This window comes from Stegodyphus dumicola, chromosome 7, assembly GCF_044657685.1.
Source record: "Stegodyphus dumicola isolate Sdum_Otavi_A_Nest chromosome 7, ASM4465768v1".
NCBI lineage: Eukaryota > Metazoa > Arthropoda > Arachnida > Araneae > Eresidae > Stegodyphus > Stegodyphus dumicola.
In genome coordinates this window covers 47,668,873-47,689,978 of record NC_140774.1, presented here as the reverse complement: position 1 = coordinate 47,689,978, position 21,106 = coordinate 47,668,873, and the positions used below count along the sequence as shown (strand labels likewise).

General features: G+C 32.8%; 1 protein-coding gene and 1 long non-coding RNA gene across 4 annotated transcripts in view; one reads left to right on the top strand and one right to left on the bottom strand.

Moving 5' to 3' along the window:
• Nucleotides 1–410: 410 nt before the first annotated feature.
• LOC118194003 (uncharacterized) lies at nucleotides 411–13,975 on the bottom strand. Of its 2 annotated transcripts, none has more exons than XR_004759034.2 (3): nucleotides 13,701–13,975; nucleotides 2,037–2,187; nucleotides 411–1,947 (listed from the first exon to the last, which is right to left on the bottom strand). It is a non-coding gene; the product is annotated as an uncharacterized LOC118194003 (long non-coding RNA). The 2 variants fall into 2 exon arrangements; XR_004759033.2 differs by lacking the exon at nucleotides 13,701–13,975 and adding an exon at nucleotides 2,314–2,461.
• A 424-nt stretch (nucleotides 13,976–14,399) lies between these two features.
• The window catches only part of LOC118194004 (uncharacterized), a 114,916-nt gene continuing 108,209 nt past the window's right edge, over nucleotides 14,400–21,106 (top strand). Inside the window, exon 1 of one of the 2 annotated variants that reach the window (XM_035365176.2) lies at nucleotides 14,400–14,608. In XM_035365176.2, the coding sequence (XP_035221067.2) occupies nucleotides 14,438–14,608 (171 nt within the window). In that variant the 5' untranslated portion in view covers nucleotides 14,400–14,437. The remainder of the gene's footprint in view (nucleotides 14,609–21,106) is intronic. The other variant, XM_085820156.1, reaches the window with a different exon arrangement.

Genomic DNA, 21,106 nt, shown 5'->3' with positions numbered 1-21,106 from the left:
GCAACTCAGGCTGAGATTTGATTGTAGGGTGTCTGTCTATTTCTAGTTGGTTTAATTCTAACAAGTAAATGTGGGGTAGTCGGTAAATGTTGTACTCGTTTTACATAAAGCACGCTCGCATTTTACAGTACACAATGCTGGAGAGCAAGAGGGAGTCTTAATGCGGATAGAAATTCTTAATTGAATAGAATTCCATAATTGTGAATTGAATAAATGTAGGAAAGGTTGGACTGTTAAAAAAATATTGAAAGTGTGGCAAGTGTAAGATATGTGTAAGACGTACTAAACTTTTTTTCCTTCCAGGTATCCTGGAAACCTGTCTCCTTCCAGGTATCCTGAAAGGAGACAGAACAAGAATTGCTAAAAGAGGAATATATTGTAAGTATGTGCCACATTGTCCATCTGGAAAACCTTAAATTTAGTTAAGATGTAGATTAAGATTGTAAAGGTGAACTCACATGTAGATTTAGAATTTAGCTATCTTATCCAGGCTTTTAAAGCCTTGTTATTCGATAGTTAAATTCTGGCAAGGGAAATTATAGGGTTTTCTTTATCTTACATAACAAATTTATTTTAAATTTGATTACCTGTTCTAAACTTCTCAAATTCCCCTCAAATTCTCTTGCCAGGATGTAAATTTAAAGTTAAGTGAAGTGCTATTTAAACGTGTGAATACCTCAGTTTTTTCAGAGCTTGTTTCGCTAGCCAAGCGCACGTTTCCTTGTTACTTCGCGATCACGTTAGTAAGCCTCTTGGCCTTATCAGATTAGTATCACGTCGGTTAGATTCCTGTGAGTCCACCTCTTAGTCGTCAACTTAAGTGCCCTCTTGCACTATTTATTTCAGGTGTTTTTTTTTTTTTTTTTTTTTCATTTATTACGTGCTCCGAGATTAGGCAGTACACGGAAATGGAGGGATGCCCCGTGGATGTCTTTTTAAGGGAAACTGACTCGTATCCACATTACACATGGGGAAAACCACGGAAACGCCCATGCAACCAGCCCATTCGCCGGGACTTGAACCGATAACTCTGATAAGACCGAACTACCAGTGTTCAGCGCTATTTATTTCAGGTTGACTTGTATTATATTCCACGTTTTAGTTTCCACAGCAAGTGGTCGGTGTCTTTGTAACGCACGAAGTCCGTGCCTTACTGTTAATTAGTTTGAATTAATAAAGGGTTATTTTCACCCTTCTTCTGTGTTTGTATTTAATTCACGCCTGTGCGAGAACTCACCAGGTTCATTGTAGGATGTAATTTAGTTTATGTAAAATAACAGAGATAGATCTTATAGTATAAGATATTAAATCATGGAAAAGATTTCTATAGTCAGGTTCTTAGGTATTGAAATTTTAAAAAATACAGTAGAAATGCGGAGAGAATTTGGATTTCTTTCATATCATGAGCTTATTAGGCATAATATACCCTATACGGAGCACGCATTGCGTGAAACTGAAATCCGGACATAGAGCACAGAAAAATAGTTTTGAAAAGAACTAAGTAGTAATTCATAAATGAAAGAAAATAAGTAAAACTATCAAAAATATATAAGAGTTATTACATCAAACACTCTCTTGACTGCAAGTGATAGAATTCTGTTGTTTGATTTATCTTTCATCAAATCTTATACAGTTAAATAATTCTTTTCATTCGCGTAAAATTCTAAACAAATTGTAAATGAAATAAAAGTACTACACATATATATTTGCAACAAACTAAACAATAAATTTTATTTCATATGTGTAAGCAACTCCATATTGAGTGTCAGCAGGTCTTGTTTGTCCACTGTCATGTTGGTTGCGAGAATATTCAAACACCTTGGCTCAAAGTTCACTCCTCGTCTTGTCGGATAATAAGATTTACCATATTTGGGATACTCTCGAATGTGCACAGTCACTTTTCCCTTGTAATTCTGGAAAAGCGTCTTGAGTAAAAAGTCCTTTGCGCTGAAAGAAAAAATTAAGTCAGTTAGTATATAATACATTAAAAAATGGGGTGTCATACAATATAAACTTTAAACTTTTCGCAAACTTACTTTTTTCTCGAAATGGGTTGTTTCTTCTGCTTTTCTTTTGGCACAAGAGCTAGCTGATTCTCTTGAAGCATCATGGGTGCGAACAAGATCTTCATGGCTCAACACTTTATCGTTCAAAGGCATAGGTTCTTTCTCAAATAGGTTTTTCCATCTGAAAAAAGTAGAGGCAGATTAAGCACACATTGCAAATTCCAACTATTTTTAAAAGAGATTAAAAGTTTAAAAACAGTATACTTAAAGTATACTCAAAATGTATACAGTATACTCAAAAAGTTACTTCTAGTGCGTTGTGGTTTCGTGGCTGATTCATTCAAAGCTGTGAAGAATGATAGACGGTGGTCGAAGAAGCAAAAGCAGGTACGTACACTCAAGGCCGACAGCAAGGAAAGAAATGCGGACCGTTTCTCGAGATAGTCTCTCGTTTTCTCTTATATTGGGTAGGAATTCTTTATTTCTTCTGAACGGTGATTGGTTAAGAAACGGTAAGGTCATGTTTCAAAGAATCTGATTGGTCCACAGAAAAATATCCATACACCTGAGCGCAGGCATATAAAGGTGTGATACGGCAGACGCCATCTTTGTGAGACAACATGCCCAAACAAGAAATGGATGATGTCATTCCAAACACGTGGTTAAGAGCTCGTTGCCATAAACATAAACAAATATTGTCGTTGCCACAAAAAATAAAAACTTTGGAAAATAGGGTCGTTGCCACAGAAGAACAACGAAACTTTGATGACGTCATTCCGTCTACGTCATTCAGTCCAACTACGTTACTTCTTGTTCTCATGTGATCAAAGATGACGGAGATCACGCCCGTTTTCTGTGATGTCACTTCCGGCTACCGGTTACGGGTGCTTACTACTCACTCACCACCCATTTCTATTTTAGTTGAAATAAAATAAGGAAATTAATATTAGAAACATATTATTAAATTAATATGTTAACAGTAATTAAGCCAATTAACAGTAATATTAAGCTTAATTTCATTCAATTTGAAACAAACAATCGATCAGGAGCTCCGCATAACTAAAGTTTTATTGCTATTTTACGTACATTTACATAAAAAATAAATATTTGCACTTATGAAACAAGTGAATAATGTACTAATAGTCAACAGGAATTAAAATACACTGGTTAAAAATATGACTACTTGTCATAAGGTATGCATAGTTGCTTATCTGTACGCCATTATGATATATTAAGAATGTAACATAAAAGCATCAACGAAGAAGGCAATGACAATCTAAATCATTGTAATCTAAATGTAAAGCATTATCAGTATCTGCTGTTAATTTCAATACTGCTGGAAAAAATTATAAATGAATGATATTATAAATCACATGAACTCATTGCATTATAAATAATAACAGTTATAAATATTATTAGCGTGATTTAGCGACCATCTTTGTTAACAAATAATTTCAAATAATTAATTTTACAAATAGTTCAGCCTGAAACTAGGTTGGAAAATAAGCTGATGATTAAGCTTTACCAAGGTGTTAAAAACATCTGTTAACTAGAGTCATGACGCAAGAATTTGTAAAAATTATCATTTAAATATAAATTGGCATAAATACAATACAAAATATATAAATTATACATACATGAAAACTTGAATACAGTGCAACAATATGTGAAAAAGGAATGGATTAAAAGGGAATTGAAAATCCGAAGATATGAATATAAGGGAGTTCGAATATTTTCTGTTAATTATGAAAATTCCGCAAATGCTCATAATTATCAGTTTATTAATTAAATATGTATTAGAAATTAAATGTATGCCAAAGTATATCAGGTAGAGTAACTGGTAAACAGAATAAATATTTAAATGTTTCTAATATTAAAATATGGAATTTGTTTGTAAGAAATTTAATTAACTTCAATGATTAAAAATGGAAAGCTTAATAAGGTATATATTACAATAATATTAGAGTGAATTTAGAACCACTTAAGAAATTCAATTTTACATTTAATAAAGATAATTTTTTAATTCAATTAGAAATGTTTACCTAAAATGGTAAATTTGAAATTTAAAACCATTCTACTAAGAAGATTTGTTAAGATTTATCTAGACAAGAAAACTTATTTAAGGTGCTACAAATCCGATATTTTGATAGGTTGAATATGTATCAGTATTATGTATGTCATTAATCTATCAATTTTATTATTCAAAACTGATATATATATATATCAGCAGCTAAAATCTACAACTTAGAAAATTTTTAATTCTTATAGAGAATAAACAAGACCTGGCTCATTATTCTTTTAAGCATCACGAAACTTTAAAATGAGTGTAAAAAAATTCATTTTTACTTTAGCATATACCAGATTTTGAATTAATATTTGTTTTGTATGCACAATTTTTACAATATTTGATAAATGAAAATAAAGGCTTGTAATTTCAATAAAATGTCCCATTTATGGGTATAAATGACCCATAAATGGTCATAAATAAATTTTATAGCACCCATCTTCTTGGGAATTTAGGTTCTTAGAAAAAGGGGGACAGGAAAACGTGGAGCGGTTCTTTATTATCTTTGTTCATTCTCCCATCGTATGCAAGGTGGGGGATGGAAAAGCTGGCTATTGTCGTTGTAGGGCAGTTGGCACTAAGAAGGGGATCTTCTGATTAGATAAGAAAGGGGTCTTCAATTAAATTTAGCGCAGTTCGTATCCTACCGTAAAATAATATTCATTAATAGATAATTTCTTGTATGTAACATTTGACGAGTCTAATTATTATTTATATTTTCTCTGTGTTGGAAATATAAGGATAAAATCAATTTATATGCTGCAGTTTATTGAGATTTTGTACACGTTTAAAGTTTATGAAGCTATTCATCACCTAAAGTCGTTATTTTCTTTGTCTTCATGCGCAAATGATACGCAGCTCATTTCTTCAAATTTTAAATTATGTTTACATAATCTTTTAATACAGTGTCCTATTTGTTCAGTTATTCAATTAAACTTAAAAATTTTTCATTTTTAGATTTATTTATTTATTCTCCAGTCCCTTTTGAAAGATTATTTTCAGATAAGAAGCTGTAACTAGGTAACCTCACGGCTTTCAAGCGCGTAGATATTTTAATAGATAAAGACAAGACAGATATTTTAAAATAGTAAAAGGAATAGCAAGATAAAATTTTAAAAATATTTTTAGAAAAAACTGTAACTGTCCTAAAATAACAGAAGCTAACAATGCTTAGATATATGGCCCCCTGGTTATAAATTGGCAGCCTAACGCGGGACCTGAATGATTTATTCGGTTAATAAACAGCCAGTGTTTAAATTCAAGAGTTGCTTCGAATCAGGAGGACATCTAACCCTATATAGTGAACGTTTCAAGAATCTTCCTGGTTCTAAAAGTTGGTAAAATACTAGTATAGTATAAGGTACGGCTTTGGCGCAATTTTGAAAATTGTTGTCAACACTAAAATGACGCTTTTAAACTTTTCAGCTAATTATATGAGTCAGGAATACTATTTCCATGTGTTAAAAATCAACATTCCTTCCTTCTCCAGGTATTTCAAAACATACCACTTGTGCTGTGAACTTGAGCTCACATTTGTTTTTCTCCAATGTTTCTATATCAGCTCAAAGGCGTTTAAATTTCGAGCACCATAATTCCTAATTTTTTAAATCCAGCAACTGGATTTTAAAGTTACCAATCTTAATATTAAAGAGAGAAAAATTTAGTTCTGTTAAAGTAGTAGGAAGAGGGTTTTTTTTTTTTTTTTTTTTTTTTTTTTTTTTTTTTTTTTTTTTTAACAAAGGCTAAAGTCGCTTTATTGTTTCTGAACTCCTGAAACCCGTTGAGGAAAACTTCTCTGATATTTAAAACTGTTGTTTTGAAATAGAGAATGTCAGGATCAGAATGATTTTCTTGTCGATGTTTCAACAGGCTCGGAAAGTGAATCAAAGTTTCTCTTTCAGAATTTTGAGCAAAAGAGATAATTCGTTCTCAAGTGAAATAACTTCTTCTAACATCGAAGAAAATGTGTTTCCTTGTCCCTGTAGTTTTTGATTAAGCGTAACGTTTGCCATATAAATTTTTGGGATCCACTGATTGTTCGTTAGTTCTGGGTAATTAACATCATTTTCGAGGAGAAATGCTTTAATTTCTGTTAATAAGAACGCGAAACGTTTCAAAACGTTCCCTCTTGATAAACGTAATTTGTTATGCAGCAGCAGATCTGCGTACTCACTCTCCATTTCAACTAAAAATTCTTTAAACTGGCGATGATTAAGAGTCTTAGCTATAATGGAGTTGATAACATTAATCAATAATTCCATAACTTTCAAATTTCTTCTGGAAATGTATGCGGACACAACACTTCTTGATGAATGACATAATGGTAAGTAAGTATCTCGTGAGTGATTTTTTTTTTCTTCCAAAATAGCAACAAACGCGTTTTTTAAGTCGGTCATACTTTTCGCCTCGTCTTTTGCAAGTGAGACAGTTTTATTGAGTGGAATATGATGTTTTTCGATGCATCCAATTACAGAATTTCTTCTCCACGTGTTCGACTTTTGAGTGGCAATAGTCCTAAAAGTTTTTCTTTGGGACCTGTTGGTGAAATAAATCGTACAAAAAGTGAAACTCGCACTGCATCATTTATGTCACAAGAATCTTCAAGTGCTATTGATAAAGCTGAAACCAATTTAAGATCTTCGACTTGCTGACTGGTTATATTCGAAGACATTTTGACTATTCTCTCGTTCACCAATTTAGCAAATAATGGTAACTCTTTAATTTTTTTTTTTTTTTAAATATCCGCTTTTTTCTTAAAATCTCGAAATAGCTCTTCAGATGGATTTATAAAATAACTCTTTATGTATTCGCCGTCTGTATATGTTTTTTCTCTTTTAGCAATCCCTTGATTAATCACAAAACTTGCAATATAAGCATTAATGGAAGATATCATCCAGTAATTAAATACAGAACTTGATTTTTGTTGTTTCTTCTAAATGCCCTCAACTGCTTTTTTTCTTGCATCACCGACAGGATATTTAGTACTAAATGACAGTGCTTTTCTTGCTTTTACGTGCTCGCGCCCGCATGTGCTATTTTGAGGAAGAACCATACTCAAGGAGCCAAAGACCCACATTTGGTTTTCGAGCCACGGTTTGCCGACCACTGAGCTAGTTAATAAAATAGCGTTTTTTTTTTTTTTTTTTTTTTTAATTTTTTTTAATTCTCAACTGGTCTTAGTAGGGGTAATGCACTGAGCCTAGGAACCCAGATGCTCAAGCACCGTTCCACTGGCAGATACATGCAATCATGCGCTCTTTGCTATAATAAAATTCGTGGACTTATTCTTATTAGGTCAAACAAGTGAGATAAGCCACATCAACAAAATGTTATAATGCATACGTTCATTAAGTACAAGAAATTTACATCAATTAGTTTATTACCTACTTTTCAGCTTTGATGAGAGGGCTCTATTTTAAGACTAGGTTTGATATGATTCTTTTCTTTTGCCGAAAAGCACTGGAGGGCTACCTGCCTAAGGGGAGGAATACTTTCGTGGAGCGTTTGCTGACGGAAATGACTCGTATACACGTTACACATAGAGAAATCCACGAAAACGCCCTTGTAGCCACCCCGTTTCCCTGGAATTGAACAGTTGAAAAACGACAGTCTTCGAATGCAGCGTAGTATTTATGTACGCGCAAATATCAGAACTTATGAATTTTCGACTGATCATTATATTAAGTATGCACATCATGGTATACTAATTTAAGAGTGAAAATATTTTCCATTTTTATATTTGTAGACTAATATCTAATAAACAAGCTGGGGTAAATTACAAAGCTGTTGACGGCTATTTCCTAGTTTTTCCATAAAACATTTAAATACCGAACGCTAGATTTGATAAATGAATTGTAAATAATTATGCATAGCAACAAAATATGCGAAAAAATAATAAAGCTCAAAATTTAAATTAAAAAAAAAAAAAACTCATGGAAAAGTATATAAACGGTAAGAGACCCAAAATTACGAAAGTACTGCAAAATACAGTGAATAAAACTACAAATTACAGCGAAGTACTGCAAATTACAGTGAGAAATACAGTGAGTCAAAAAAGTATTGGAGAAGAGAAAACTTTCTAACTTTCAGTAATAAAAATTCAGCTATTGTTCTAAAACTAAATGTTTTTTTTTTTTTTTTTTTTTTTTTTTTTTTCCCCTGCGTCGAAATATCATGGAAAATGTAATATGATAAATAAGATTATATAAAATTAGTTAACGAGTGAGATATTTTAATATCTTGTCTTTAAATGCGAAATTAAAGTCAAGAAAGTATTGGAACACTGCGGTAAAAAACTTAATTAAACGTCCGATAATGGATTTTTTTTTTTTTTTTTTTTTTTTTTTTGTTTCTTTCTGGTAAAACGACTAAAAGAGGGATTTTAAAACTGACGGATCGAAAATTCCTGCAATTTTACTTTCACGTAAGAAAATTTATAATTTTTTTATTGGAATTGCGTAAAATTTTAGAGCAAGATAGGTGAGCTTGTGAATGTAAACAAATTTACTGTTCTTGTTATAATTTCGAAATACCTTAGAAGAAATTTGATTGAACGCAAATCACGAACAGGGCGGCAAAGCCGTTTCACTAGCCGCGAAGAAAGGCAGAATATTAAAAATATCATTTGTAATTCCCCAAACCAGTGCAGTCAAATGAACTATAAACGCCCAAGGAATGTTTAGTAAGCTGCTAAATACAGAAACTATAGGGAATGTATTAAGAAAATATAACTTTTATTGCTAAATAGTTAGAAGAAAACGATTTCTTAGTAAAACGAATAGAAGGCCACGAATATACCATTGGTTAGAAAATATAAAAAAATCTCAAGACTTTGGAATTGGGTTACATTTGTAGATAATGTAAATTCAATATATCTGGTATCGATAGAAAGCACATAGTATTGCCAAAACCTAATATTGAACGGTATATGAATAAAAAAACTGTAAAACAACGTCGAAGTAACCAAATGATCTGGAGCTGTACTATTATGAGTGTTCGCGTCATTGTAAATCTATATTCTATTGTTGCTTGCGTACGGGTTCGTGAGAGATTGAGTGCACACATGTCCGATGATAGGACGATAATATTTATTTTATCAAAAGCAACACTTCAGAATTCTCATGAACTGAGTTCTTCAGAATTATTCAGAACTCTCATTCATTGTTTTTTCTACAGAAGTATTCGTACAGGTGTTCGTACTTGTAGTACCACAGACTACAATCAGTAGTTACGCTTTAAACTATTAAGAACGTTAAACATAAAACAATACAAAGCACATCCAAATGACGGAGCTTTCATGGTATCTTAATACTCCGGTGTTGCTCTAAACTAACAAATCACAATAACAACTGACAGCAGATGCTCTCTCCGATCTCATATAGTTTCACCCAGCCGCCGAGATATTTCTAGTAGTTTCTGCTTCTCAAAATTATTGTCAGGCATTCGAGGGCCGAATACTTTACAGAGAATCAGTATAGTTTTCATTTATAATATCCATTACAGTTATACAGAGGCCGGACGAAAATGTTGCCAAATGGTCTCCAAGTTTGGCGACTTTTGGAGATTTCCTGTCAAGTTTGGCGACTAAATTATTCGCCAAAATCGTTGTTAGCTTGGCGATATCTCTTCAAATTATCGAGAGAGCCATTTACTCAATGTTAAATAGACTTGTCCCTGCATTCTTACTTTTTTTTTCTTACTTTTTCATGCTACATTATACGGAAACATACAACAATTTCACATACAACACTAAAATCAACTATCAATGTACAGAATTCATAACATTATTTATAGCAAAATAAACGAATTTATATATATTTAAATATTTTATAACAAAACTTGAAACAAACCAGTTAAAAAAAATGAGCATATTGTCGCATTATGAACTTTATCAGAAACAATGCTTCTAAGCATTATGCTCATATATCATGTAACTGCTTAAATGTAATGCCATAGCGGAGTCCAAGCTCCTTCCCATTGAGCAATCTTATTGAGCCAATCATATTGAGTACATTTGGAATCATTTGCAGATAAAATTGATAAATTAAAAATTTTCGATAGAAATGAACTCTAGGAAAAACTCGCCTGAGAATGGGAAAAATAAAGGCAATTTCTCTACCAAAATTTTATGAAACCAATGGCTACAAAATTCGTTCGGAGAAAAAAAAAAGGGGGGGGGGGAGAAAGAAGCCCCAACATATCATTGAAATATTTTTAAGAGTTTTTGTCAACTATTAAGGACTTTCTGAAAAGGTAGAATTTGACTGATTCCGTTTTTCTGAAAGACAAAATTTGTGTAATTAGAAGTAAGAAGAGGTTCAATTCATAACCAAGCAATGTCAGGGGTTTGCCCCAACAAAAGAAGTAAATAAATCAGCGTGATGACAATGCGGCGAAAGAGGTAAATTTTTCTTGTTCATTTTCGGTTTCGGCATATTTTGCCCGTTTCATGTAGTTTGCCACTGTGCTGCTTCTGGTTTTAAGGATTTGAGGATGCTTTATTCCAATGAATATGGGATGGATTTTGAATGTATTAATTTATTTTGCATTATTGCCGTCCTTTGTTGCTGCTTTTAGCGTGAATTGGACTGATTTGTATTTATCATTATATATGTAGGTTATCGTTCGGAAAGCAAAAATGATATTTTTTAGCTTTACAAATCTTCATACATGATTTGAAGAGAGGTACACCGCAAAAGTTATTCGACATAAAAGTTACAAATGATATATATTGCAATATTTCAGCTAAACTAGAGTTCCTTGAAAGCTAGAATGCTGAAGAACTACATAGCGACTATTTGCTGAGCTCTTATGCTGAAAGTAACAACTCCGGAGAAGGGTTCAATTACCTCTTATTCCAACTCAAAAGTAACTAACAAATGACCCCTCTCGGACATATAATAAGCCTCCACTTGGGTTTTAACTCAAAATAAGAAATGTAAAACTAAACTACCGCTACATAAATTTAATCACCGAAGCTGCACAGAATCAACTACAGAAATTCATCCACCACCGACGTATACTTGCAAGCACGTAGAAGTACCAAAGAATTTGTAAGGGCCGAAAGGCAGAACACGCTCTTCTACTGAAGTAACCCAGACTTCAGCGTAAGTACTGTTTCTACCTCATTTGCACAAATCGTATCCTGAAAACTCATTCTGGCAGGGAAACGTAGGTGTGAAGTTAGAATGTATAGGAAAGGCTTGTTCCAAAATAAAAATACTATTAGAAAGGTAAAGTAAAACGATACAACGGTATCCCTGAAATTAAACATTCGACAACCCGATATTTTTAGAGTTATAAGCGGTGTACATTACCGTCTTAAAAGCAAACATTTTACAGCATGTTAATTCTAAACGTTATAAAAGTAAGTATTATAAAAATAAGTTATACACTGTAAAAATGAGGATAAATTATAAGCATTATATGCGTTACAAAGATTACAAGCGATATAGTACCTGATATGAAAAATTATTAGTAGTTCTCGGTAGAAAAATATTGAATGATGGTAGATTATCTCTCACACTCATTCCGTCTTCGTGCAGCTTCATCCAGTAGGCGACTGAGGAACAAAATTTCTATACCAGATGCAACTTGCTCCTCCATGTAACGGAGCATTCCTTCGGCGGCCTTCAGTCCTTCATTATGGGTCATCATTTCAGTTTTTCGTTGTCTTCAATCTCTTCGTTTTCAGAGTTCTCTTCATTTTTATGCACATTGTTTTTTACCAGTGCAACTATTTCCGCATGTCCTAAAATTTCACAAATTCCATCTTGTCCCATTCATTCTTCATCATCATCAGTAACTTCTTCGCAGCCTGGAATTTTCTGAAGTACGTCAACTGTTTCACAATTTTCTGTCTCTTCTTTGCTTTCGTGAAAATCGTTTCTTGAATGGTCCTGCAACTTTCTCCAGGAAAGAATGATTATTTGCTCGTTTTCAATCCAAGAATGAGCTATCCATCCAACAACATCCAACATATATATTTTCTTCTGTTTCTCGATCATATCATACCCTTCCTCATGGCTAGGACAAGAGATGAAAGATGCTTACGACTGTATTTTTTCACCAATGCCTCAAAAACGTCCTGGTTCATCGGCAGACATACTCGTAACTGTTCTGCATCAGGATGGGATGAGGCATTGTCTAGAATGAGAATTGCCTTCCTTGGTAGTTTTTTTTCTTTTAAAAACTTTTCCACAGATGGAACAAACTACTGATGAAATCAATCATTAAATATTGCTCCATTCATCCATGCGTTTGACTGATTCCGGTACCAAACAGGAAGATCATAGTTGGTTTCGGTTCCATTAGTGTACTTTTTTACCTTTTTAAACACCCGGGAAGGGTAATTCAGAGTCGTGGTAAAGTGAGAAAATATTTCTTTTCCTTATCGTTGCCAAGTCGGTTTTTACCGGAAAATCCAGTTTTTAAGTTCATGGTCGGGATTTAAAATTTATTAGTTCGGTTTTTGGAGAAACTCTCAAATTGTGATGAAATAGAATAAATTTGTAAAAGAAATCGCCAGTATTTTATTTTAACTGATATTGAACATAACTTCACCCAAACTTATCTCAAAAACAGAAGTGACAAAAAAATGGAATTTTTAATTTGTAACTTTCAAATATTTATTGTAAATTGAATGTGACGGTTTCAGTTTATAAGTTTTTTTTTTTTTTTTTTTTTTTTTTTTTTTTTTTTTTTTTTTAAACATAAACAAAAAAAATCTGAAAGGTTTGAGATTTTAAATTACGTCCAAAGGGGCTTTTTTTAACGTTTTGTGTGTTATCTTTATTTATTAAATATCATGTTCTTTCCACTTAAACCATAAAATTCAGTTCAGTAGCAATGTCGCAAAATAATTTTAAAATCAGCATAGCTTTAAAATTTCCGATACACAGCTCCGCGCCCGCTGAAGATAAAAAGGTCCCCCCCCCCCCCGCCGTAGAGTTTTGACATTGCTCGCTTTGAAATCCTTGAGTTTGTTAATCAAAAATTCGTTAAAGTTTTACAAAATATGAAACCGATTCAAATTCAAAAACAAATTCCAAATTTCAAATTTGGTTTTCCACATGCCCATATTCGTAGGAGTATTATGTCATTCAAAATTCGATGGCTCTATGTACCGTTGTTTTATCACAATGCGAGAAGTAGACATACATTTACGAAGTTTTTTCATTATTTAATTTCTTCAAATATAATGCAAGACTCTAACATCTGATCGCAATAGTTTGAAAAGTGAAATGGACATTTATAGTGATTCAACGCAAAATCACAAAACGAAAACAATAGTCCTTCAAGGACAAAGCTTCTTTGCACTAATAAAAAAATAAAATTTATAGTTTTTGTCTTACTGTTGTTAATACCTTTTGTTTAACTGAGATAATTATACTTTTCAGAATTTTTTTTATGAAACAAAAGCACACAAAGCATTTTTCTAATTTTAAAATTAATTAATTAATATACTATTTTTAATAATAAATAAATACATGTATAACATAAAAATAAACGCAATAAAATTATAATAAGACAAATATAATAAATCATAATAATTATAAATAATAAGTATAATAATAAAAAATATTTATTTCCTTCTCACTATAAATAAATAAATAAGGAAAATCCTATACTTTTTATTTTTCTAAGCATCCTTATTTCAAAATGTCCAGGTGAGCAATTTTGAAAATGTGGCAACACTACTTTTTCTAGAGACTCAACATTCTAACTCCCGGTCTCAAGTTTCCTCGCCTATTTTGCTCTCTCGAGAAAAGTGAAGCAAATATTCAGTAGATAATGATGCTAAATTTACTAACTGCTTAAGTAAAAGCCGCTTTGTTAATAGAATTTCCTGTTAATATTGCGATTCAGGTATTGAAAGTACCGCAGCTCGTCTCATTTGGATATTCGGCCAAAATTACACTTTGCTCCGAAGCTGAGAAATATTGGACTCCGGCTGAATTTAAGCCCTGTTAATTTTAAACATTTGTAATATTATTTTATTTACAAACGAGGGTTAGGGGCATATTTTGCGCACTTGCTACAGAATAATTTGATTTTTTAAATTAAAAATAGTTATGTTTAAATTTTTCGTAACATTTGCTTTTGTTATATTCATTTCGAATACAACTTTAATTGTATCCGTTCTTTTTTAGTTTAGGTTTCCGTTCTTTTTTAGTTTTACACTCCGTCGACCACTATTTCCACATTTTCATTCAGTTTCATTTAGTTAAAACACCTGCTGCATTTGGATTAATGCCAGTAAGTTGTGACGTCACACACTTCTGGAAGTTGAGCATCCAGCGACCCGGCCAATGAGAACGAAGAGAGCAGCCGAGGCGCGTTTTATCAAAGAAAATGCAAATTAGCTATGAGTTCACGAAAAGATACACGAAAAAAGAATTCTATGAAAACTCTTCTCCAATTTAAGAGTTCATTGGTAAAATTGGCTAAAATGGATTCCGTTTTAGATTTCTTGGGGCTTTATAGAAACGATGTAGCTAAGGATGGATCTTGCCTTTTCAGAGCTGTTTCCGAACAGGTAGGAGGAATCCTGTTTTTAAATTACTTCATTGCTGCTTGGCAGTTATTGCCAAGTAAATTTAAGTGTGATGGTTTCAGTAAAAATTTAACACGTCATTGAACTATGCAGTAATTTTTCGAAGTTTTATTGCTTTCCTTTACACGAAATTTATGGTGAAATAAAATTTTCACTTTTTACAAAAATTTTGAAATGCATAATTATTCGCAGTTACTATTAAAAACTTTAAGATGAAATAATTTCAATATCAGTGGTAATGATGAAATTAGAGATGTCAGTGATATTTCCTAGGTAAATTGTGTGAATGCTTGCATATGTATATAGAATATGTTAAAAAGAAAGGTAGCTGAACCTTAAAACTCTGGTTCTTGGGATCTTTGCCATACATAGCTGAAAGTTTATTGTTGTATTTGTTCATTATTTATCGGTAGTACTAATTATTTACATTATTATTTATACGTTTATTGAAAATTTTTTAAATAGCTTAAAGCAATTTTTTCTTAAAATTCGAGCACAATAACCTTCTACTGAGAGTAATATAAATTAAAATATGCTGAACATTTATTTTAAAATTTATATCGCTTGTACTCAATTCTATACAATTTCACGCTTATCAGTTTGTCTCTATATTTAATTGCTTTAAAAAAAGTTACTGATGCTTAAAAATCGCTAAATAAGTCTTCATATTTTCTTATGCACAAATCCTCCGATAAATTCTGCAAATCATAAGGTGGAGAAACAGTAGTTTAATGCTCATGAAAGTAATAACTAGGTATTTTATTGATAATATGTGTTCAAGAAATGCATTCATTTATTTTCCGTTGCGTGATGTTGGAAAATTTCAATTTTCTCAACTCAAAACTCTTGAATTTCCGATTATCCGTCTCGCTTGTTCTTTCTAGGAAAGGAAAAATTGTTTACTGTTAATGCATTAGTATGTTTTAATTTCTTTGAGCGGTTTAAATAACGAAAAATACCATCCGGTGTATTTCATATTTTTAAGAAGTTAATTCTGCCGAATGTGTACAACACTTAGTTTAACATTCTAGTTCACTAAATATGTAGATTATAAACATTAACAGAAAACAATTGAGCATTCATTGCAGGCCTGTTACCATCTAATTTATTTTTTTAAAAAAATCAATATAATAAAAATATATTAGGTATTTTGTTTTATGTTAATAAATATGTTTTTGCTTATTTTAAAAAAATGAAAATAAAAATTAAGCTGTAGCTTTATTTCGGTTTGAATAGATACTACGTTTAAACAAGTGTAAATGAATTTCAAAATTTAATTTTCTCTAAAAAGTGTTTTTGGGTTTCGTTATGAGGAAATATAATTAAAGGCTTAAATCTCATTTAAATAAAGTACTCTAAGTAAAGAATCAAATTTCGGTATTGTTTTGTTATCGGGACCGGATTCAGAAATGTGTGTATATATGCAAGTATGTATGGGTTCATTTATATATGACGTACGTATGCATGTGTAAACACATATATGCATGCATGCATACATTTCTGAATCTGGCCCCGATAACAGAACAGGATCCAAATTTCTTCTCTTACATTATAATCACCATGCATTTCAACAGATACTTAGTTTACTGAAAATAGTCGGTTTTATCATGGCAGTTAATATGATTTTAATAAATATTTTTAACTCGCCATTGAACTATGCATTATCATTCATTTCGAAGTGCACAGTACTGGGCTGGCGGCTTACAACAAAATACTTGCAATAATATATATGAAAGTGATAAAGGAATATGGTAGCTTGCTCTAGTATTGTTTCATTCAATAGCGCAAAGCGTAAACGTTTACAATTGGTTTTTTGGCGATTCTTTTTTGACGCCAAGATTGGCACCAGAAAGGAAGAATTTCACAAATCGTTGTCCATGCATACGTTGATCTCTTTTCACTTAAGAAGGAAAAAAAGGAAAAAAAAAAATCGGAGAATTGTATAAACTCTGCATTGCGCATTGCCTTTATATTTTCACTTAAAAAAAATCAGGAAGTTAAAAATCAAGTTAAAACTATCATGGTAACCAGAAAGGGGGTTTCATCACCAAAATTGAATAAAATTTGTCGCCAATGGGAAAGAGCACCCAATTCTACTCTAGAGGCAAGCAAAATAATTAGAGCTATTTGCTAAAGAGAGGAATGCTTTCGTGGAGAACGTTCTAAGAAAAACCGGCCTGTATTTATATTGTCATGAGTGAAAATGCTCCTCTTTTATGGGAAGGAAACAGAGCATCAGTATTGATTGAGAAAGCTTGTCTTCAATTATATTCAGATGTCGCCAAATCCATCCATGTTTTTTTAACTGAAAATTAATCAACAAAACATAATCTGGGTTTGCGACAGGAATTCGACAGCTTTCAGAAATGAAGTTATAATTTTCAATGCGATGGTTTAAAGAAATGAGATAGCATAACTAACTGTATTTTTTCAGAAGAAAGTATCCAAAATTTTGCAGATGTTTATATGCAGTGATGCCTTTCAACTTTCATATTTATATTGTAGCAGAATGTTTTCAGATAATTAATCTTTGTATATCTGCAAGTGTTATTTTTAAGATAATAACGATGAAACTGAAATTTTTATTTTTGCTATGTTAGGCCATTATAGGATTTTTAAAACTAAGAACAAATAAGTAGGACGATCGTTAAACAGATGAATGAAGTTAATTTGCGTATTTCTTTTTAGAAATGAAAAATTTCATTAAGTATTTTATTATTTAATGTTTATTTAGGAAGTATAGGAATAAATATATTTTTCTATGTCAAAATAATGAAAAAGTATCATTAAATTTGACAGATCTTTACCGTTTCACAACAGCACACATTGCCAACTTGATATTTCGAACTAGAAAACACAATCTCGCCATTAGCTTAGTTCAGCTCTGGTAAAACTTTCTTAAACAAAAGCTTCTCTTAGGCTAGTTATTTCAGTAAACAAAGAAATAGAATGACAGCTTTAAAATTATTTTATTATGCAATATTTGTTTTGAAAATAAGAACTTTTTGAAAAAGTTAAGAACAACACATTAAATTTAACGCTAGTTAATAGGCAATGTTGGCGCATGTAATATTTCTGTAGAAGAGTATTTGGCGCATATTATCCTATAACAGAAACCGTCTTTAATCAGCGCATTAAAATAGCATTTTTATGAGAAGGAAACTATTAGTTTTCGATTAAAAATTGCTTTATTTAATACAATAAATCCATTATAAATTCTTTGAGATGTTCATTCTGCTTCATATTTTAAATTCTGAACAGCCCCTTCCCTCAAGAAAAAAAATTAGAAACAAACAGCGGTTCGTAATCAAGTAATTCATTATAATTCAATTACTCTAAATACTAACGAAGTGTTAACCAACGTATTTTTGAACCCTTTAAGTTACGTGCAATAGTGATTGAACGTAAAATACCACTAAATACCAATAGTTCCACCCACTTAAATCCTGCTAACTTGTAGAAGTTTGGGTAAAGGGCAGAATCGCCCACTTATTTGTTTGGCGCTTTTTACAAGAGTAAGAAGAATTGGATTTTTGTCAATTTTCTTTGACTTTTTAAGTGTAATTAGGTCAATGTGTACATGGATGAAGTTAAGGGAATGCGCAATGCCATTTTTGTGCAATTCTGGGATTCGTTTTAAGTGAAAATAGGTCGATGTGTACATGGATAACGAGTATGTGTGGTTTACTCCTGTATAAAATACAAATACAAACTTATTTCCATAAGAAAAGCCTCAATGGAGGACTGCGTGGTCCTATACAAACAGCCATTGTATGCTTTGCCTTGCTGAATTTCAGTAGACTACGCTTAATGTGATCACGATTAATTTTTTTTCTCTTTCTTTTAAATCCAGTGCCCACCAGCGGCCGAGCGGTAACATCGCTGAACACTGGTAGTTCGGTCCGAGGTTCGAATCCCGCGAACGGGCTGGCTACATAGGCGTTTACGTGGGTTTCCCCATGTGTAACGTGTATACAAGCCAGTTTCACTTAGAATGTCCTCCACGAAGGCATCCCTCCCTTAAAATAGCCCTCGAGCGCTTTGCCGTAATCTAATAAAACCAAACCTTTTAAATCCAGTGGCGGGCACTTGCCTATTCAGCACTGGCCTCTCAAATTTTCAGATGTCAGAAGTGTTGGCCATTTTATTGTGGAGACACTGAATAGGTGGCCACTTTTGTCTCCTATGAAGGGACGACCGTATCTTCTCCGGGAATCGAGCCCTTCCGTACCGTAGTAAGCTACCCTAACCATTATACCGTCTGGACGGCAACGGTAAACGTTATAATTCGTATATTGTTATTAAACTGCCGAAGTCACGCCCATATAGCATAGAAAATATATCGCTTATTGTGATCAACAGTTCGGTCCAGATCACTTCGGTTAATATGGCAGCCCGTTTCGCCAGGAATCGAACTAGGTAAGAATTACCAGTCTTCAGCGGTTTTACTGCTCGGCCGCGGCAAGTATTCGAATGGATAAAACTGCTATAACATTGACACTTCAACATAAGTTCGTACCTCAGCGAACGTATTAGTTGCATGGGTGTTTTCGTGGTTTTTTCCACGTATAGAATAAATATTCGGCAGTTCTCTTAAAAAGCCTTCCGTGAAGACATCCTTTTCCCTTAAGCAGGTCGTCTTTCTGCTTTTTACCATATTCAGTTAAACAATTTCACACGTTTTTTTATTGATCTTTGTTTTTGGTTTGCCTATTTGTTCGTTTATGTCAAGTTTTCAAATTAAATTTTAGTCTTTTTTTTCCACCGAGTGGATTTTCTTAAAATTTTTCACATGCACTTGTTTGTAATAACAAAGCAATATTTTATAGCACTCTTTTTATTAGGTGCAGATTTAAAAAAAAAAGTTTCTCACATTTTCCTGTTTTGTGATCAAAATATCTGAAATTTTACATCTTTTAATAAGTCAAAAGATAATCTTTCAAACAGCATTTTGTGGTGTTTGTCTCATAATTTATTGAATTTTAGCAGTTTCTCAAAAGTCTTTTTTTTTTTTTTTTCCCATTTCGCTCTTGTGTGAGTTGTTAACGACTATAAAATTGCATAAAAAAGGTTTCATGTTTTACAAAATATATTAGTTTAAAAAAATTAGCGTATTTCAATAAAATCGTGTAATTTAAATTTTTTATATATTTTATTTACCCTACGATTTCGTCAATGATGAATGAAATACAGTTGCTTTCAATCCCCCTTTTTATTAAATTCAATCACAGAAGTTGGAGAAAATTCTTTTTTCCCGAAACAATGCTCCGTAGTTATTTGCCCAAATACCATGACGATGTTTACGATGTTTGCACGGTGAGGACGGGCGTTGTAATCTATAAACACAAATTGTGCGCCCATGGTGCCCAGAAACAAACGTACATGTTGTTCCAGAATGACGTCCGGATAGATTTGTCTTGTCATGGTTACAATTTGAACATGCAGGTCAGTTCTGGAACCCAGAATAATTCCACCCCAAACGAGCACTCCTGCACTACCGTAACGGTGTCGTTCAATGATGTTTTCTTGGTGGTAACGGGTACCTGAAGCTCTCCATATGAATGTTCGGCGAGAATCAGATTGCAAGCTAAACCGGGACTCGTCGGAAAACATCACACAAGCCCACTGTTGCGGTGTCCACAATGCATGCTCTCTACTCCAGGCTAACCGCAGGCGACAGTGAGTTGCAGTAAGTGGAACGCATCTGACAGGTCTACGAGCATATTGACCAATCTGCCCTAAGCGTCTGTACACGGTCTGAAATTGCCGTACCAGTGGCTGAAGAGAGCTGACGAGACAGGTCTGAGTCTGTGCTCCGCCTGTTTCTTTTGGCAGTAACTGCCAAATACCGGTCCTCATTCGGCGTTGTAACTCTGAGGCGACCTGTGCTGTAACGCCTACTCACATTACCATGATCTTGGAATCGTTGCCAAAGCCTGGAGATGACACTTTGGGCAATTCCAAGTTCGTCTGATACTTCCAGTTGGATACGTCCACATTCCAGACGATAATTCTGCCACGTAAAAAATCATCCAAATGCGTCCTTTGTGTCATAACTATTCGGTTATTGCACTGAAATGCTTATAAAGCGCCTGCGAACAATTTTACTTCTTTGCCTGTATTCCTTATGTATCACTCTCTTACACTCTCGTCAGTGTGACGTACCATCGGTGTCATCTGGTTACTTCCTGAAATTTGCGTATGATTCTTAAAGATGTATGTAGTGATTTTACAGGTGATATATTTATTTTAGAGTTCGATTTCCGCGTGACTCCGAATTATCCTTAATTTATGGACATAAGTGTAGTTTCAGGAAACAATTATAGGGTATAAGTTGTTCACATTGTTATCACATAAGAATTGACAATGAAATATATTATTCTAAAATAAAATGTAATAAATATTTAGCTCTATTTGTTATGGAAATTAATATTTATTTCTTCACAAAAATAACTACCATTGATAATTTTTATACACATT